We start from the raw sequence: 21178 nt of genomic DNA, 5'->3' as shown, positions 1-21178 counted from the left end.
GGAGGACACAGACAGAAGAGGGTCCCTGTGCAAGAACAGTATTTGACCCCCTCTTTGTGTCTGTTACAAAAGCTTCTTACTCCTTTGGAGTTTGCAGTGGACCCCCTTATCTCTTGGGCCCGTGTGCGGCTGCACAGGTGGCACCAATGGTATGTCCGCCCCTGCCTTGAGGCTACTGTGGTGAGCGACTCTGAAAATGATGACCTCACTGGCCACTCTGTGGACCAGCAACCAAGCAATGAGTGATCATTAGTAACAGACGAGGGATTTGTAAATGACTGTCCCTTATCAATCCAGTACTTGATGTGTCTGCACTGTTAAAGGGTGTTCTCGTCTCCGCTCCGACTCCCTCCCATTCTGCACACCCTCCCTGCACACCTTTCCATACAGTCCTGACTTTCGCAGGCACCCTCCCTCAGCAGCCAGCCCATCCCCTCACAACACCCGCCTCTTCACTGGGACAGCTAAAGAAAACTGCACACTTAGAAGTGGAATCAGAGGCTTTAGGTCAGCTCTGAGCATCTGCTCTGGAAGGAAACCCTAGACCTCAGCCTCCTACATGACAGTCTGTGTCACTCTGCTGGAATACTGATGCCACCTATCACCTTTCACATCTTGTTTCTCCCTTTCTACATACAACCTTAAAATTCTACCTTCAGCAACAACATCCAGCCTGCAGACTTTGGAATAAGGGACCTTTTTTTTGGGGAGGGGTATCCCCTATTGGAAGGGTGCCAGCCTCCCTGCTATTCACTATCTGAGAAGATCTGACAGCTGCTATATACATGTTCCACATATTCTCCCTTGGACTACAGGATGAATCTTGGGGGTCTGCTAATGTCTATTTGGCTTCTGCATGTGGTTTGTGCTGAGGTAAGATCCCGCTGAATATTGGGTGTCAGTGCACCCTTTATATTGTCATTTATTAGGGACATCAGTCATTCAATTCTTTCTTCTTTCTATAGAGGCAGGTAGTGAATCAAATCAATTCTGAATGTTTCAAATTCTTATCATTGATTATTAAAAATGAAAATCAAATTCTTGATAAATCTTAAACCCCATATAGTGGCAATCATCTCTATCCTCTCTGGGGGTTTAAAAAATCCCAATGTTTTCCTAATTACTGCAGAAAATAGTGAATAAATCCAACAGATGTTTATGGACTGAGAATTGTCACATTGTATCGAGGGCTGCTTGTACAGGTATACTAAATAGCAAGATTATTATTAGATTTTCTTTTTAAAGCACCATTAATTCCAGGGTTCTGTACATGTGAAATCTTGTTTTACCTAGAGACCACATTGATTATGCACGGTCCTATTATTAAAATTATTGTTCATTTTGCACCTGGGCACCAACATTGGAAATGTGGTAACACAGGGAATGTTGGATGCCACTTGTAGAGGTGACCCGTACAGACCCATAGCACCTGCCAGCAGTGACTGTGGTGTATGCGGAAGTGGGTGTATGGCCAGCCGCCTGGAACACCCTGTATGTGCAGCCTCAGGGAGAGCGAGGAGGGCAGGTTACATTACAGCACGCACACATGCCTGCCAGGCAGGGAGAGAGCAGCATGGAGGGAGGCATGCAAATGTATGTTGTAAAACAGAGATACTTGAAAAGGCATGTCATTTAGTAAGGCTCTCCCAAAATCAACACCTATGACGAACCCAAAGGATGGCTGAGCTACCGACTCATCATAAGGATGGTGGCTATCATTTTAATGGAGCGGTGGTCGAGGACCCACCCCACCCCAGTGATTACTTATTCTATTTAGGATTAATAAGTGTCAATTCTGTAAAACTCCATACTGTACAGAAGAAATAGAGCTTCTCAGCATAGTAATGCTGAGTTATTTATTCATTTATGATGCTTTGCTTATATAGCGCCATTAATTCCACAGCATCTCTGTCCCCATTGGGGCTCACAATCTACATTCCCTATCAGTATGTCTTTGGAGTATTGGAGGAAACCGGAGAACCTGGAGGAAACCCACGCAAACGCGGGGAACATACAAACTCCTTGCAGATGTTGTTCTTGGTGGGATTTGACCCCAGCGCTGTAAAGCAAGGGTGCTAACCACTGAGCCACCATTCTGCCCCATTTATGATATGTTAGAACTAGAACTGCAATGTGCTGCTCTCTGAGGTTTTTCTCAGCACTGCAGGAGATATTTTACCCTCGAAAACTCACAATAAGATTATTAGACAATTAAAAAACAAATGTCGAAGAGCGTTTTCTAATGTTCCTTAAATAGAACTCCTAAATAGTCATGTTTGTTTTTTATCAAGCTGGTCACCACCTCTATGAATAGAAGGAAATTTTACTCTATGCCTTAGTAAAAAAAAAATCTACGTGTGTGGTCTGAGAATCCTCTTTGATCTTAGGGGTGCGCACAATTCACCCCAACATCCATCCATGCAGTTTGGGACCACTAAGTACATATACATTATAACACCAGTAGACCCATCTTGTCAGTAATTATAGCTCATGGAGCTGCCAGAACATAAACACGGGGCAGCAATGATGCATGTTCTTTGGATGACTTCCAGTACAGGTGCTTTATGTCAGGCTGTCTGGACCTCCTGTCTACTCAAGCCTTCCTCTTTGTTTCTTTGTTCATTGCTTGTTTATTTTACCTTTATTATTTGTACTAAGATATATTTTATTCATATGAATACATTATGACATTTCTTTTCCAGGATATACATTTATATACAGTACATATAACAATAAATATTTATCTCTACGCAATCAGCCCAGTTCTTTATGACAACTTCTCCTTGTCGTACTGAATATCCTCGCTGTGTGGTGTAGAGTGGTACATTGGCCAAAACAAATAGGTCACTTTTGTCTGCCCCTCTCCACTTGAGATTCATCAGTCTCTCTGTTGTCTCCCATTACCAAGGATCCCAAAAGCTTCTTGCTACCCCCTTGTTCAGCCCTCTCACCTCTCTCCACCAGGGCTATAAGTTTCTATGAAGAACAATAGCTGGCATCTCTCCCTGCAATCCTAGTATTTCTTTCCTAGAAGGGTTGCCTGCCAAATTTGTCTTTGTCCTAGCTTGTTCAGCCTCTGGGTTGGGATTTTCTCTCTGTGAGAATCGAGCACCTTAATAAAGTGTAGAATGGTTTTGAGAAATGTGGTGCTTAATAATAGCTGTCATGGTCATGCAACTTAGAGATTCACATAAGACCCTCAAAAGTGCTGATATTGGTGAAAAACAGAAATCTGCAAATTCTGATGACACATGGTATATTCATCCAAACCAAATCTGGTATGAAGTGATCATGGTCGCATTTCACAGATCTCATGATGTATCATAATGATCATAACAAACTTATTTGCTATTAATGTATATATTCAGTTCTTCATTTGGCTGTTGGTGCTTGTTTTTAACCTGTAGACTTGATACATTTCTACTAGTTGCTTGGGATCATTAATAGATGCAGTATATACTGACATTGTTACCGATTGTTACATTGTTTTCAGTGTTACGATGCTCTGTGCCTAGAGTGCACACAGTCATATGCTGCCGATTGTTACATTGTTTTCAGTGTTACAATGCTCTGTGCCTAGAGTGCACACAGTCATATGCTGCCAATTGTTACATTGTTTTCAGTGTTACAATGCTCTGTGCCTAGAGTGCACACAGTCATACGCTGCCAATTGTTACATTGTTTTGAGTGTTACAGTGCTCTGTGCCTAGAGTGCACACAGTCATATGCTGCCAATTGTTACATTGTTTTCAGTGTTACAGTGCTCTGTGCCTAGAGTGCACACAGTCATACGCTTACATGCACCTGGAAAGCATCACTGGAAATGATGACAGCTGCAACGTTCATGTGTTCATTTTGTAAATAAAATGGTGCAAAGTGATGGGGAGGTATGGCAGGAAGACAAGCAAGGAATGTATAAAAAGAATAACAGCTATTTACACAGGGTCTATAGCAAATTCTTTGATGCATCCTCCTTCCATAACCATCATATGCAGAATGGATGCAAAGTAGTAACAGAACATCTGTTCCAAGAGATCCACGGAGAACCATTCGAGGTTCTAATAACAATACAGTATATACTGTCCGATGGACACCATAATGACGTAAATGGCGTAGACTGGTATGGTTTGTAGATGTTCGTCCAGATTGAGCCATTGAAACACTTGGGAATCATCAGATTGTGAAAATATTGGATGAGTCAATTAATGTGGTCAATGTGCTTCTCTGGTATCATCCATCCATCTGACATATTTACTGTTTTTACTGATGTGATTGTAGAATAATTGTGATCTGCTTACTTAACAGGGGGACCCCATTCCGAGTGAGATGTACGAGAAAATTACAGGAGGATCAGTCAAGTCTATAGCAGATATAAGAAGGTTGCTGCAGATAGAATCCGTAGGTAAATCTCTACAGAATTGTGTCTGATGATGTGCTTGATTTTCTTACTGGAAATCTGTCACAAGGTTTAAGCTTTCCTATCTAGGGTCTACACATAACATATAACTGAGACCTTAAGTCCAGCACTGAATGACTTAACTTTATGAAATCCTTGTTTTTTTTTCGCTGTGCTGGAGTCTTCTCCATTATGTGTGCTGAGTCCGCTCCCTCCTCCCACTCACCATTGATTGACAGTTATTTCCATGTGCACAGTATACAGGGAGTATCCAGGAGGCACAGCTCAGGAACATGGGAACCCTAGAGGCCTCCATATACATTTATAGAGCCGACAGCTATCTCTCCTGATCACTCCCCACATAAAGTGCTTAACTCTGCTGAGAGCTCCTGTCTTCTCTATGAGAGAGGTACAGCCAGAATTATCTGACAGCGGCTTGTGTCTGAGCCATTTAAATTCAGCAGGACAGATCCTTCTCTCCCCTAACTTCATATGTCGGAGGAGGGTCAGGGTGGTCCCCATACGCATCAGACTGTCAGCATTCTCCACCAAGATCAGTGGGTTCGGCTGACTTTAGTCTTGTGTGAATGGAGTCTTACTACTTCAGAATATAATCATTGATGAAATGTATGTAATTCAGTGCTAGAATCAGAGCCTCTGTCACTAATTCATCCTGTGCTCAGAGAGGACAACTGAAACCAAGCAGCAGATTCCCATTAAGGCTGCCTGTTACAATGAAGACACATGTTATAGTTGGCATTAAACCAATATTGTCCTAGAGTTGATATGTTGATTTAAGTTACATTTATAGTTAATGGGGTTGTCTGAGACTTTAATATCGATGGCCTATCCTTAGGATAAGTCATCAACATCAGATCAGTGGGATGCGACACCCAACACCCTACCAATCAGCTGTTCTCGGCGCCGGCAGATATGATCAGTTGCATAGCTGAGAAGCACAGGTTTGTCTACTGTATAGTGGCTGCAGCTGGTACTGCACATCTGCCCCCTACTGAAATGAATAGGGGTGGATCTGCAGTACGCCACTGCGGCCACTATGAAGTTGACGAAGCTGTGCTTTTCCACTCTGCAAGTGATCACATCTGCCGGCATCGGGAACATCTGATCGGTAGGGTGTCGGGTGTTGCCCCCCACTGATCTGGTATTGATGACCTATCCTAAGGATAGGCCACTGATATTAAAGTCACATACAACCCCTTTAGTCTTCCTAAACATCCTAATATATGCATTGATGAGAATGAGGAGCTCCAGTGTAGACATTATTGGCCACATCCCAGGAGACCCCTGGGATTATTATTCTTTGAATTTTACATAACGGGCTGTGAATGTTGACATTAGCCATAATTCAGTCGTCTTCTGTACATACTATGTGTTATTCGCTTTTTATCAGCATGTCAGTGCTTGAATATCTTTAGGAACCAGGTGCCTACAATTATTTGCAAGTTACAATATGCAGCCTTAAACATACAGGAATGTACTGGCCTCAATTATAATCCAGATATGTTTGGGGAATAGTTTTTACCTTAGTGTATGGGTTAATGACCATAACACATGAGCTGGCCTGAGTGTGCATGAAGTCCTGCCAGGAGGACCTGTTTGCAGTCCACGGGTCTTTGCTATGCTGTGCTGTGACCTCCCTCCTTGCTATTGTCTCCCTGCGCACGTCAGACCCCTGCACTCCGCTATCTTTGTCTGGACACAACTTCCCCTCTTTGTCTGATGTGCCAGTCTCAAACTTTGGCTTGTGCTTGAAAAGAATTCCTTGCCCGCCCTCCCCCTACACGCAGCCCACCCTCTCACTTCCAGACGTGGTCCAGCTGCAGCAGCTGTACATGCTATTAATACCCACCAAGCACATCATCCTGGCAGTGCCAATGAGAATCTGGCAAGAAATTATGGGACCTGGCATGTAGTGTCACAGGAGGGCACATAAATTAGGTTTGGGTACCTTTTGTTTGTGCATATTGTCTAAAGGGCCATATTCCCCGGGCATTTGGCAATAATTGAATTAGGAAAATTGTTACAATAGCAATTCTTATGCCAGGATTGTATAATGTAGGGTGCAAGTAGGGCACATGCCCTGGCTACAGGGTGACAAGGCAATAAACCACTTTACCTTGCCAGGGTACTTAGGTACAGGGTATGGACATTAGATATTTGCCCTAGTTAATCTACTTCTCTTCACGTGTCTTGAACATGTCAGTATCATTTGTTATTTTCCACCCCTCCATGCTCTCATTTCTTCCACTAACTTCTGGCACCACAACACAAGATGTAGCGGGATTTCATCAGAAGTGAATTTTTGGTTTGCCACAAAGATCTTTCATTTTTTTTACATCATGTAAACTAAAACCCATGATTTTACTGAGTTTGTATGACCACGTAATATGGATATATGAATAGGGCAGTATAATAATTGGAATTATCTGGAAATAGTTATTAGCCTTTACCATTGCTATTATCTGCATGTGTAATAACAGCAGTGTACAGAGCAATTTAAAGGGTAGCTAAACCTGTAAATAGTTTTTGAGATTATCCAGAGGAAACCCACGCAAGCACATGGAGAACATACAAACTCCTTGCAGATGTTGTCCTTGGTGGGATTTGAACCCAGGGCCCCAGTGCTGCAATTCTAACCACTGAGCGACCATGCTGCCTAATATTGGACTAACCCGCCATTATCGATGAGTTTGGACAACAGTCTAATGTGTATGAGGGCTTGGACAACTGATTGTTGGGGGAGATGTCATTCGGGCATGACCGATTTTAGACTGATGATAAGCCATCACTGATGGCTGTCTCTTAGAGCACAATCAAATGGCCGTATAAATCAAACTGAGATCGGAACGCAATGCTTGGCCTGTCCACTGGCTCTCCTGACCCGAGCGTGACGACTGCATAGAAATATATGAAACTGTCACACTCGGGTCAGAAGACCCACCGGACAGGCCAAGCATTACGTTCCGTTCTCAGTCTGATTTATACGGACTACTGACTGCGCACTTAAAGAACACAGGAGCGCCCAGCCAAACGAATGCCCTGTGTATGGGAGAGCTGACAGAGATGGCGGCAGGCAAAATGATCAGTTTACGGCGGCTTAAGAGTTTATATACCAATCTGTGTGCACTTGAGCATAAGCTGAGCACTTCTTGGTGTGAGCGAACTGGACACCATGATCAACAGTAGTCCGATTGAAGGCCTAACCCATCAAGAGGTTACAACATATGAAAAATACTCAGATGTTTGCTACTATTTGCCACATGCAGATGTTGTATATAGGTGATTTCCAGGGTCTCTAAGCTGCCATAATTGACTTTCCAATATTTTTATCACAGTATATTGATTGGCCGTATAGTGTAATAGAAGGAAAGTTGAGGCAGTAGTTTTAGCAGATCGGTTTCTATTTACAGAGGGTGATTTAATAATATGTGTCAGTGGTGTGCCTGTGGACGGCCAGACCCCAGCGTCTCCCGGCCTATTCAGTGTTTGTCCTTGGTGTGTTCTCATACAGACAGGGTGTGGTGAGCAGCTGTTTTGGAAACAGCTTTCTAAGTTTTACCTAAAATTTAAAATAATAGCCATTGTTTTGTCTTATTCCTTTCCCAGGAGGAGACTTTTCACAATCAAACAGTTCATACAAAACACAAACAAAGTTATTAATTGGCAAATTAACCTAATTGCTTATGCACCTCTTGTTATTAAGTAGCTTTTTGTCCCCTTACTTTAAATAACTCTTTGTCTTCTGCTGCTCGACCTCCTCTACTGTAATGTATAGTTACATGACATTTATTAGATACCTGCTGCGGGGCAGCTCATTGTAGTCATATGTGGTGATGACATATATACTGTTCTTACCTCTTTTATGACAGTGCTGCTTGTAATGTGTTCAATGAAAAGTACAATAATAGCAATTTAACCCAATGTTAAATTTTTTACATAAACTTGCTGTGACACCAAAATGTTCTTTAGAATAATAACAATGGAATTAAAAGTCCAAATAGTCTTAAGAAAATATCTTTAGAATTGTGTTGAAGTATTTATTCAGCGTACATTCTGCAAAAAAGAAACAGCTATTTTCATGCTCACCGGGATTCCTCCTTAATAACGTTGTGACCCCGTGTGTCAGACAGCCTTTGTCCCTGAACACTTGGTGTTAGTCAGTGTGTCTTTATATCGGGCTTCCAATTGTCTACGTGTCATTGTTCTCGTCACATTGGTGTAAGCCTATGTGTCATTATTATGGGGCTCCAAGTGTCCGCGCCTTTGTTCCTGGGCCAGTGCTCTCACTCATTTTGTCATTATCCTAGGACCCCAAGTGCCAGTGTATCATTGAACTTAGACCCTAAATGTCAGTGTGCCATTCTTGTCGGACCCTAAATGTCAGTGCGTCACTGCATGTTATTGTCCTTGCCCCTTTAATATCAGTGTTTCATTGTTTCATAAAGGTAAAAGGTTAAGGTTCCCATATAATGTAATTTTTTTATGAAATATTTACAGAATGTGATTTCACCCATAGACAAGTCCCTTAAAACTACAACTTGCACATAGATTTCATGTCCCGGTCATAAGAATAATGTTCACAGTGTTTAATATTATGTCCACTAAATGTATTTTCCCATTTGGAGCAGATTGGAATAATAGTCATTATGGAGAAATCTTACCATAAACAGTTAGAAGCCCCCTGGGATCCCCTTAATTAGCTCTACAATGCCGTCTGTCTATATAACTGGTGGTTACATTTGCATGCTGGTTGTTCCATGGAATCTCTCAGTAGGTCTTGTTTTCACTACGACCAGGCTTTAGGGAAAACAGTGATATCATTCAGAGTCCATCCCCTTGGAAATGCTTTCCTTTGTAAATGTTTCAATCATTTTTACCTACATATTTGTAGAGGCTGCCAAAAATAGCATGAAAAGGCTTTTTATTATCATCAGCCGGGGGGGTGTATGACCTTAATTCTGCAGCTGTGGTTTACACAGATCTTTTATGGTGGTTAGATATCGAGGCCTACAAAAGAGATGTATCCATATGCATTTGATCACTAAAAAGTGTAAAGAACCACATTTGGGTTTGTCATTTATCAAGCAAATATCAATCTGTTATATCAGCTCAGGTGCAAATACACCATGGGTACAGCCAAACAGGGGCCTAAGAGGTGAGGGTCCTACTTCCACCTTCAAAGCAGCAAGCAGCTTCTGTCTCAGACACATAAAGGGGTACATTATGATGAGCTAGTGGGCTGCAAAGGACCCAAATAATGCTCTTCAGTCTGTCTGTCCACTTTATAAACAAACAAACTCTTAAATCTGTCACCAGGTTTTTGCCGCCTAATTTGAGAGTAGCATCACTTACTGGGCTACTTACTATAGTTTTGATGAAATCATTGTTTTATCAGCAGGAGATTATCACTAGAGGACTAGTAAACCTGCTGCCATGTAGTCCTCCATATACATGAGCTCTGTATAACCCCGCCCTCACCAGTGATTGGCAGCTTTCTGCCTATGCACAGTGTACACAGAAAGCTGCTAATCAGGGGTGTGGGCGGGGTTATACAGAGCTCAGCATTCAGAGAACTGATAGATCTGAAGAAGATAAAGCAGCAATTTTATCAAAATTGCATCAAGCAGCCCAGTAAGTGACACATCACTGGAATCAGGGTCTCTGCCACTATATCCATGTTGCTTTCAGATGGGATGGCAAAAACCTGGTGAAGATTCCCCTTAATAGTATTTTGAAAAGTTAAACATCTGAATAGCCCATATCATAATTTGGTGTTGGTCCAGAGTTTAGCAGTCTCATATGATTCTCATATCAAGAGGGTTGTTTGTACAGTTGCACATTGCAAATTTCTTGTGATTTCATGAGTCAAACTTTTATATAACTTTTGTGTAATCATCACATAAGGCCTCTATTATGTGAGTTTACAAATGATATTTTTGTGGAGAAAACAAGAAAAATTAAGAAATAGTCATCCAGGGGAATACTCACAATCCCTGAGCCCCTGCAGCTCCCTTTTGAACCACACAATCCCTTTAAAATCTCCATCTTTAAATGTGAACAGTAAAATAACCTTGTATCAGAAGTAAAACAAACTGTGTCTCTTGTGTAAGAATCTCCTGTTTTTATGGGATGTAATGTGTTTTGCAATCCAACCTTGAATCATTAATGTAATTGCATGATAAATAACATTTTTGTCTCCCCCAATAGATGACGAGGAGGATGTACAGGAGCAGAACAGGAATGGAACAAGAAGCTTGCCTAGGGGCAATTCCAGCCACTCCCGGGTCATTCGTAGTCTAGGTAAGAGACTCCTAGGGCTAAACCATTTCTCAGTGACTACGAGGCGTAATACAGCAGTGAAATCATACATTCCGAATTTATGGACAGCCACTCACTTCATCATCGTACCAAATTCACGTATTGGTTCACACTTCTGATGTTTTAGCTACTACACCTTTGCACATGACACCGACATTTCACAACTATAACAACATTTCCTCTTGGGATTTTGTGTAACTGATTTACGTCTCTTTTCTTTCAGGGATTGAACAAGCTCAGCCCGCTCAGTGCAAAACAAGAACGGAAGTTTTCGAAATCACTCGCAATATGGTCGATCCAACCAATGCTAACTTTGTAGTCCAGCCGTCTTGTGTGGAGGTGCAGAGGTGCTCTGGATGTTGCAACTCCAGGAACATGAAATGCGTGGCACTTCGGAAACATATTCGGCATGTCAAGGTAACTTTGGGCCAGGTGACCTAAATTTATGGGTATGATTTTAATGCAAAAAGCAAGAGAAACCAGCCAACCCAGGCTCTAGGCATTATGAAGCGCGGAATCCAAGGGACCACTTGAGGATGAAGGAAATGGAGAAAAATCCAGCTTCATAAAATTCCAATTTTATTCCAAAAATTTAATAAAGCTATAAAAATTGATCCATGTTTTTTATAGAACATGATATTAAGGCTCATGTTTATATGATCACTTTTGGCATTAATTGTGCTGCTAGTGATCACCTCCACGCCTGCTGTCCATCAGTAAGCATCCATATTTGCTTTCAATTCAATAAACTTTTTGCTGGTCATATCTGCACTTAGTCTCTTAAGCCCCCCCACAAACATTAGACTAATGTCGGCCTCACCGACAGTCTAATATATATGCGGCCCTAGACAAATGATAGTCGGGTGAGATGCCGATCGGGAATGTCCGATTTCAGACTGCCGATCACTCTCTTCTCCGGAGATAAGCTGCCATTAGATATGTTTGGTGAAGGCTTTCTCATAAAGAGCTCAGCCAAACGAGCACTCCTATGTATAGTAGAGCTGGCCGAACGATCGGCTGCAGCATCGTTTGACCAACATTCATCTACAGCCATCTAATGTGTATGGATGGCGTAAGCCTATTCAATGCCCTGGCCTATAAGGCTCTCCTTTTACTCTTTTAGTAAATCAAGGTATTGCATATGTCATAGTGACTAAAGCCCCCGTCTCACATAGCGATATCGCTAGCGATATCGCTGCTGAGTCACGGTTTTGGTGACTCACCAGCGACCTCACCAGCGATGTCGCTGTGTGTGACACTTTGCAACGATCAGGCCCCTGCTGTGAGGTCGCTGATCGTTGCAAAGTGTCCTGGACCATTTTTTGGTCGTTGGCCTCCCGCTGGCCAGCACACATCGCTGTGTGTGACCAGCGGGACCAACGATCTGGCTGGTAACTATGGTAAACATCGGGTTACTAGGGGCACGCGCGCACTTAGTAACCCGCTGTTTATCATGGATACCACTCTGCTACGGTGCGCGGAGGCTCCCGCGCACCGTAGCAGAGTGGTATCCATGGTAAACAGCGGGTTGCTAGGGGCACACGCGCACTTAGTAACCCGATGTTTACCATAGTTACCAGCCTGCTCCTGCTTCAGCAGGCTGGTAACGGGAGCAGGACATCGTGGAACGATTCTTTCCACGATATCGCTGCTCCCCTGATCGCTGGTGAGCCTGCCTGTTTGACAGCTCACCAGCGATGTATTAGCGATGCAGCAACGATCCCTGACAGGTCGTATCGTTGTCGGGATCGCTGCTGCATCGCTTAGTGTGACGGGGCCCTAATATATATGTTAACATGCTGATGTAAAACAGTGGATTGCTAACCTATGCTGAGACAATATAATCTCTTGAGATTGTGAAATCTCTTAATGAATTTGCAATCTACTGTGTAAATTCATTTGAAATATTCACAAAAGAAAACAAAGCAAATGACTTCAAATGCAACATCCCCCCTCCCCAATTTCCATAAAATCAAAGCTATGATAAACTTGACACGCTGCCAACTTCCCGTCAGTGAGGAACGCTAAGCAGAGCTGTTAGGTTGATGGACATCTGAGATGTCTTTTTTTATTATTACAAATGTCCAGTAAAAAGACCACAATATATTTCCAGAGGGACAGCTTTGCATTGTCCATATCCAAATTCTAACGTATTATAGCAGAGTATCCTATCCATTGTGCTACTCATGTGCCCCACGGTTGGGGGTACTTTCCAGGAAAACATTGTGCTTTGGAAAAGTTGAGTATTTTTTATGGAACATTCCTGGCTGGATATTTGTGTGATGGAATATGTCGTTGGGAAATGGAAAGATCTACTACATAGGCAGTGTGGTCATTCAGTGTAATGCGAGCCTCCTATACCATTGATGGTCACAGACTGCTTAGTAAAAGGACGTTGCTACTAATTACACAGAGTGGTGGTTTATGGTTCCTTGTGGATAGTAATCTGGTTATTGTTTTATAGATTGATGACACTTTTTAGTTTTCTGAAACATAATAATGATTGTCCTGTTGATACAGGTGAAGAAGATTGTGATTCATCGAAACCTAAAAAATATCGTAGAAGTCCCTTTTCCATTAGAAGACCATGTGGAGTGCAAGTGCCAGCCTGTAAGCTCTGCATCTGTAAGAAGTCACCACACTGCCAACGACCACAGGAAGGTTGCAGGTAATTATTATCCCTTCCTTTTCTGTTTCTTACAATACTGAAAACTTCATCTACACAAACACTGATCCTTATTGTTCCTGATTGTTTAATATAGAAGTACCGGTGACTACTCCACCTCCAACCACTATAAGTCATAAAGAGGAGTCTCAGCTACGACCGCTGAAACGAAAAAGTAGAAAATTTAAGCACCTACCTAGCAAAAAGGAGCAGAAACTTCTTCTAACCACGTAGTGACCTGGGAATGGTTCTTTGTATCTGTTACTAAGCAGGTAAGATGTGATACCCCCTCCTCACCCCACCTACCAATTATTAAAGGGGTTGTCTCAAGTTCTTAAAGTGGTAAAATTGCCAAGTACTTGCTAATACAAAAACTTTGTAATTTACCTATTAAGGAAAATACTTTAAATTTTTAATTTTATAGAATGCAGCTTGCTGTCTAGATTGCCGGCCACCCTGCAGTCTCAGATTGGCCATTTCCTTAGGTAAGGAGCGTGGGCCACTTGCAGGCTCTATACTGTAGTGTAGAGCCTACTTGTGCCGATCTGAAGCCGTCTGGATCCATGCTTCTGCCATGCTGTAGAGGCAAACCCGCCTCTTCTAACAGCATTCAGTTTGGACCAAAGGTGCAACCATGCCGCTAGTCTGCGCTGTCAGTCATCAGGAGCACATTGTCCCCAGCAACCAGAATGCTGGGAGGCAGAGGAGTGGTGCTCTCCTGAACATGCAACATGGGAAAACCTCTTTACCATGTTATATTAATCTCAAAAGTGCTGGGAAATGGGGTTTACAACAATTAACAACTTGAAGGATTAAATATACTGTAATGGCATAGAAATCCTTTAAATATTTAGCTTCTTCAGGAATTGCTAAAAGAATGGAGCAACTAACCCTTAATTCTTCCTCAACAATTAACAAACAGTTATGAGATTATCTCTAAATATCTAAGAATAGTATATGCCGCCTTATGCATGTTTGATCCTATTATATCATTAAGTAATGGCATCTAATGCTACGATAGGGCACAGATTCAGAAGTAGATAATATTCTTCACTATGACTTAGAACTTTCTGGTTTCCACAGATTACCATCCTGTTACATCACAAATGCAAAACAGTAAATGTCGAAACCTAGCCGACCGCACTCTTCCATACTATATTTGTTTCCTGATATAATGATTTACAATAAAAAAAATTATATTGTGGTACCATATTAGCCAGAAAAACTGATGTAAATATTTTTATCCCCAAAAAAGACAAAATTATTCTAGGAGTGATTCCTTTATTGGCTAACCAGAAGAATTATGCTTACAGCTTTCAGAGCACAGAGGCTCCCTCTTCAGGCTAATTTACAAATTCATTTTCTAAACCTGCCTGAAGAAGGAGCCTCTGTGCTCTGAAAGCTGTAAGCATAATTCTTCTGGTTAGCCAATAAAGGAATCACTCCTAGAATACTTTTGTCTTTTTTGGGCATAAAAATATTTCCTAATAGAATGTAATATATGGTTAATTCTATTGTTCACTTGCTTTCCCAGTGTATGAGAATTATTGGCGATGTCAGAGAATTCACCAATTTGTTAAATCCAACTGTCTAAATATACTTATATATTTTTTTCCTAGGATACACAGCCAGATCAAATTTGGCCCCTATGGGGTCTATGGACTTCTGACCGGAAGATTCAAATTCCGGACTTGGTGCCGCTGGTGCTTTACAGAGACAAAAAGACTGTTTTCCATCTGTACCCACTGCTCCCACTGCACATTTCTCCCAACAACAGAGATAAAGGATTGTGTTCCTTTGACAGCAAGCAAAGAACTTACTGCCAATTTCTAAGTTTAAACCTCTGATTTTCAGAGGTGGTGGGAAAAAAGAATGGGGGACACAAAGCCACTCTTGAGTTCACTGGATGTATTTTGTCACCTTATTTAATGTACTTTATGTTGTATTTTTATATATATATAAATATATACATATTTTTGTAAAAAGTGGTTTCCTTTGCTCAGATTGCACGAGGCAGGACAGAGACTGAAACATGGGAATGGGACTGAATTCTTAGTGACCTTCATCACCATAGCCCAGTATTTATGTATTTCTACTAAGTTGCAACCACTGAGAAGGAAAAAGCCACATGTCAGATATACCTGGTGTATTTCTGCTTTAAGCTAATGGAGCAAACCACGAACAGTACAACAATGCAGAAAGAGTTGTCGTGTGACATCTAATGGGGAACTGCAGGTTGTCTAATCAATCAACAGTGTTTTTTATCCATACCTAGTGGCAGAATACTGTTACCGTGTGGCTCCTTTCATTTGTCCTTCTTCATACAGTTCCCAGTATTTCTGAAATGACTTATCCATTTCCTTCCCATTACTCTGAATTCCTTTCTCTTTGCACACAGCTCTGCCTGTCAATTAAAATGAAAAATATTGATGTAATATGTAAAGTAATTTATATTCAATATTTAAATTGTACAAAGAAAACCCCAAGCAATTTGTATTAAAAAGGGATTACATTTGTATTAAAAAGACAAGAACGTTTTTGATTAAGTTGTCTTTTTTATTTTAAGCCAAAAGAAAGCCAGGAATAGATTTATTACGCAGGTAAGGCAACAGTCCACCCACATATATTGGTATTTCTCACAAGGAATAGGTTAGGTCTCCTAAGACCTATCATACTGATGAAGGCCGAGCGCTCATTCTCAATCACATATGCAAAAAAAATAATGGCAGAGTCCAGTAACAACTGGATGGTTTAATTTTTTCAATAAAAGATCATAATGTTACCTGGAGCTGGAATTCACCCACCTTTTTGAACAACTGGATGGTCCATGAAAATTTTTCTATCCACAGTTCTGTAACCAAGGAAGAAGCCCTAGAATGGTGACGTTTTATTTTATTTTGTGATGCTGTTCTCATACCCTATAATACAAAAAAAGTATGGAATTACCCAAAGAATATGGAAAATAACTGAGGGTGCCAACAACCCCAAGCTCAGGTCGTGAGAGAGGTGTAGTGGTCCTGTCCTACTTGGTTAGGGGTATGGTGGTGGTCAATCTTTGCTTTATGACCCTGCACTTCCATATACACCCAAGTATTATTGAATGCTTCAACTATCAAAAGGTCTTTAAAGGGAAGCTATTGTCAAAAAAATGATCTATTGTTTGAATCAGGTTTTTGTGTTAAAGGTATTTTTTTACTTTTTGGCAATGCTTTTTTTACTTAACACAATATGTATTAAAATTAAAAAATAGAAATCTTGTAATTCTCATACTGACCACTGGGGCTATTCTAGATTCATTCTTCCTGTTGTTTCAGGAAACAATACATGTACATTAGCAGCAATGAACAGATTTTGAGACCCTATCTTTTTATTGAAGCATCTAATGAGCTTGTGTAAAGGTCAATGTGAAGGGAGGGGGAGCTGTGACATTGACTATTGTAATTGGAGGATCATGTGTTATCAGCTGTACACAGAGCTGTTAGCTGTCATTGTAAGCCTGCCTCTGATGATAATGAGCCTGCTGAAAATGCTTCATGAAAGGACAGGAAGTATGATTCGGAAAAAAAGGCCCCAGTGACAAATGGGAAATTGCAAGATTACTATTATTTTATTATAGAAATCATGACATGAAAAATAAAACATCACCATTTTTTAAATACATGTTATACCAAAACCTGATTTAAAAACAGGTCATTTACTGATGATAGCTTCCCTTTAATCATCATACTCACAATATGATTTTGTCGATTTAGGCTGTGGGAAGCACATCAGCCTGGTATATTTCCATCTAATCTAAGATAAAATGATAGAGGATAAAAATACTGAATGTATCACTACTCTAATGGATGCCAACTCACTGGAAGTATATGATATCAACCAAGGGCATTCAGTTTGTTGCCTAAACCAGCCAAAGTTGCCTATATTTGGCAATAGACATCTAATATGTATGGTGTTATAGTAGCCCCCTAGGAATCTTGTCACACTCTGAGAAAAACTCCACCAGATGAGAAGAAGAAACTTTTTGAGACAAATATGGCAAGTATTCTTTTACTTATTCAATCTTAGGGGCCATCTTACCAAGCAGTTTATACCTGATTTCTGGTGTTAAACTGCTTGAAATTCCGCAATCAGGTCTTTAATGTTCTTTGTGCGATTTCAGCTCATGTCAAGGCTTACGATTTAATAGGATCAAGCTCCAGTTCTGGTGGCTGATTTTACAGAAAGGCATTCTGTGACCTAGGTGTGACATTAGTGACCTTTAACCTCTGGAACTTAACACATCCTTTGAGTTGCAGATCCTTGGTTGGCACATTTCACATATTGGTGTCTGAAAATGTCTTTGCTAACTAAATTGCATTAGCAATTGTGAAGGTTGTATATAATTTACCTAAAGCTACAAAATAAAAACATATTAGTTCTTTCTATGGGAAAATCTGTGTGTTATAACAATGGGTCATAATTGTCCTAGCTGATATAAATGTAAATTATTGTACAAGGCTTCCAGCGATGCCATGATAATATACTTCTTCACCCTCAGAGAATCTCGCCACAAATCTAGATAAAGGAGCATAGAAGGCGGCAACCATCAGACCCCACCTAGATGGTCATTCAAGACATGGAGGGCTTGCTTGTAATAATGTCCTCTATCAGTAGATATGGATCTTGGTTTTCTAGTTCTGAGAAGAAGCTCAGCAGGGATTGTTACTTTAGCACAAAGATCCACCTTCATCAAGCACTTTAGATCTTGTAAGTGTGTGATAAACATATTAAGAGATCCAGAATCCAGATTTTGATGCACATTTTCTTTCTCTGGTAAGAAATTAAATACTGTATAACCTAAGAAGGAGTTATACCTTCTGGTTACCACTGATAGAAGACAGCAGCTGCAAAGGTAACCCCACTCCTGGAGGAAGGATCGAGTAGCTGCCGGAGGCGGCCATATCCCTAAGAAACTGAGAAGGGATTTTATAGATGGCAGAGAAGCTGGGTAGGCCAGGAGCAGCTGCTCTTGTAACACAGAAGCCTTGCCAAGAAATAGGGTGGGAGAGCATTACCTACTCCTCCTCCTCCTGAGACTTTGGGGTCAGGACTGAGGTGAGCAGACAGCAAGAAGCTAAGTTTAACCCATACACAGGCTGGCAATGCTTTTATATTTTTAAGAGACCAAACTTTAGGACCTTGAAACAGTAGACCTTCAAAGTATGTAATCTCCAGACTATATTACCGTATATTTTCTGACTGAGCGGCACACCACTTCACTCATTTGACATAATCTGTAATACATGATACATAATAATAATTTGTAATACATCATGATGTCATAAAATAGGGGAGCATGGTAAGAAACAGCCTATAGAGTATCCAAGGGTCGGACACGAATGAATGGATAAAATTAAAATCAGTAATACATCTTCAGAAAATTTGCCAATAATTCATTGCCCAAAATATTATGTATGTATTGGAGTTACTTTATCTCCTAAAGGCCACCATACACAGTAGATAACAGATTTGATGGGATTGGCCAATTCTCAAATGTGCATGATGGCCTCCAGGCCAAAAGTTGGCCCAAGAAAAGTCAGGCATATTGGATTACAGCACAACCAGTATTCCCAGTGCACATTAGCCACTGCCTAAAACAATCTGACATCGGCTTATTTCCTACGCACATTAAAGGGAACCTGTCACCAGTTCTTGAGTCTCTGAAAAAATGCCTCCAACTTTATCTGCTCCTTCGCTGCATTCCACAAACGTGTCTATCATCTCCTGACTCCCTGTATAACTCCAAAATACCATATTAATTGCTCCTGCACTGTATGTAAATGATGATGATTCTGTCCGATCGGCGTCATCGCTACTCTATCTGTGCCTCCTTTCTGCTCTTAATCGCCGTCGTCCGGCTTTGATTGACGTCATTCACATAGCGAAACAAAATCTCACGCCTGCACAATAGCCGCGCAGGCGAACTTTGTTCTGCCTTACTGTGCCGATCTCTGTCATTATGGCTCCAATGTACCAGAAGGTTTTGCCTTTATTGTTTTCAATTCTGCCACCAGAAATTACATTGGCACTTGCACAGTGGTGTTTTGTGCTCTGTCCGCAGTAGGGCAGAGCAAGGTGCGCCTGCAAGGGCCTGCGAGGCTACTGCATAGGCGCGAGATTTCGTTTCGCTAAATGGATGACGCAGCACGCGTCATCCAGGTCAATCAAAGCCGAAGGATGGCAATTAGGAGCAGAGAGGAGACACAGACACCATAGCGAGGACGCCCATCGGACCACCAGACCATTGTCATTCATAAACAGCAAGGAAGCAATTAAAATTATATTTTTGGGGGTAAAAAAGGGGAAGTCAGGAGATGAAAGACACATTTGTGGAATGCAGTAAAGGAGCAGATACAGGTTGTAACATTTGTTCAGAGTCTCATGCAAATTGTCTCTTCAGAGAGAAAGAGAACTAGAACTCTAGTGCCACCTATAGGAAGTAGCAATCCTAAAAGTCAATATTGACCCTTTTGACCCTCATGCTGTATCTGGGGAGCTACGTGTGGCCTCATGCTGTATCTGGGGAGCTACGTGCGGCCTCATGCTGTATCTAGGGAGCTCTCGTGCGGCCTCATGCTGTATCTAGGAAGCTATCGTGCGGCCTCATGCTGTATCTAGGGAGCTCTCGTGTGGTCTTATGCTGTATCTGGGGAGCTACGTGTGGCCTCATGCTGTATCTGGGGAGCTACGTGCGGCCTTAGGCTATGTGCCCACGTAGCAGATTTGATGCAGAGCGTTTCTGGCAGAAAAAAACGCATGCAGATTTACATGCGTTTTTTCTGCCAGAGAGAAGCATTTTTTCAGCGTTTTTACATGCGTTTTCGCATGCGTTTTTTTAAGCACTTTTCCAAGCGATTTTGAGCATCACTTGGAAAAGTGCTTGACAAGTTGGTCACACAATATAAATCCATGCAACCGGCATGGATTTATATTGTGTGACCAATTTAGATGCTTTAAATGCTGCATCTATAGTAAAAAAAAAAAAAGAATTAAAAAGTTAAAAATAAAAAAAAACTGTATACTCACCTCTCCGTTCTCCTCCCGGCGGCGATCCTCTCTCCTCGGCGTCCCGCGGTGTACTGGCAGGACCTGCGGTGACATCATTTAGTCAGCTGATGGTCACGCGACCATCACCTGACCGCTGACGTCAGCGGTCGCGTGACCATCAGCTGACTAAATGACGTCACCGCAGGTCCTGCCAGTACACCGCGGGACGCCGAGGAGAGGTGATCGCCGCCGGGAGGAGACCGGAGAGGTGAGTATACAGTTTTTTTTTATTTCTAACTTTTTTATTTATTTTTTTCACCCTGTGGTAGCCGGGATGAAGAGGAGTTGTAGTCTCCTCTTCATCCTGGGTACCACACGCACCGATATTATGCTGCAAATTCGCGGCCATTGAATTTAATTGAAACACAGCAAATCCACATATACCTGCGGGTTTGCTGCGTTTCAATGTTCCTCAATGGCCCCGAATTTGCAGCATAATTGCAGTAGAAATGGTCATGCACTAATTAGCGCATCATGTGCACAGCACATCCGAATCCACATTGCTTTGCATGGCAGACGGTTTTACAAGCGTTTTCACAGCATTTTTGCGGCCGTAAAAACGCAGCAAAAACGCTACAAAAACGCTACGTGGGCCCATGGCCTTATGCTGTATCTGGGGAGCTATGTGCGGCCGCATGCTGTATCTGCGGAGCTACGTGCGGCCTCTTGCTGTATATGGGGAGCTACGTGCG

At 41.7% G+C, this 21178-nt stretch overlaps 1 protein-coding gene across 1 annotated transcript; it reads left to right on the top strand.

Moving 5' to 3' along the window:
- Positions 1–438: 438 nt before the first annotated feature.
- Positions 439–15946, top strand: PDGFB (platelet derived growth factor subunit B). Its single transcript, XM_073642710.1, has 7 exons — positions 439–873; positions 4306–4402; positions 10625–10717; positions 10959–11152; positions 13256–13403; positions 13498–13672; positions 15020–15946. Exons 1-6 carry the CDS (start codon positions 817–819, stop codon positions 13632–13634), a joined length of 726 nt encoding a protein of 241 aa, XP_073498811.1. The 5' UTR covers positions 439–816; the 3' UTR covers positions 13635–13672; positions 15020–15946.
- Positions 15947–21178: the final 5232 nt, after the last annotated feature.

The sequence above is a fragment of the Phyllobates terribilis genome, unplaced genomic scaffold (genome assembly GCF_046119375.1).
Source record: "Phyllobates terribilis strain yellow unplaced genomic scaffold, ASM4611937v1 Scaffold_8__6_contigs__length_399053987, whole genome shotgun sequence".
NCBI classification, from domain to species: Eukaryota; Metazoa; Chordata; class Amphibia; order Anura; family Dendrobatidae; genus Phyllobates; species Phyllobates terribilis.
Note: the sequence above shows the minus strand (reverse complement) of the source record. Positions and strands in the feature narration are given on the sequence as shown.

Bases quoted from the DNA above. Each gene is read 5' to 3' on its own strand.
- PDGFB (XM_073642710.1), top strand. From the start codon at position 817: ATGAATCTTGGGGGTCTGCTAATGTCTATTTGGCTTCTGCATGTGGTT. The intron at 10,718-10,958 runs GTAAGAGACTCC...CTTTTCTTTCAG, and splicing joins CCGGGTCATTCGTAGTCTAG to GGATTGAACAAGCTCAGCCC. The intron at 11,153-13,255 runs GTAACTTTGGGC...CTGTTGATACAG, and splicing joins AACATATTCGGCATGTCAAG to GTGAAGAAGATTGTGATTCA.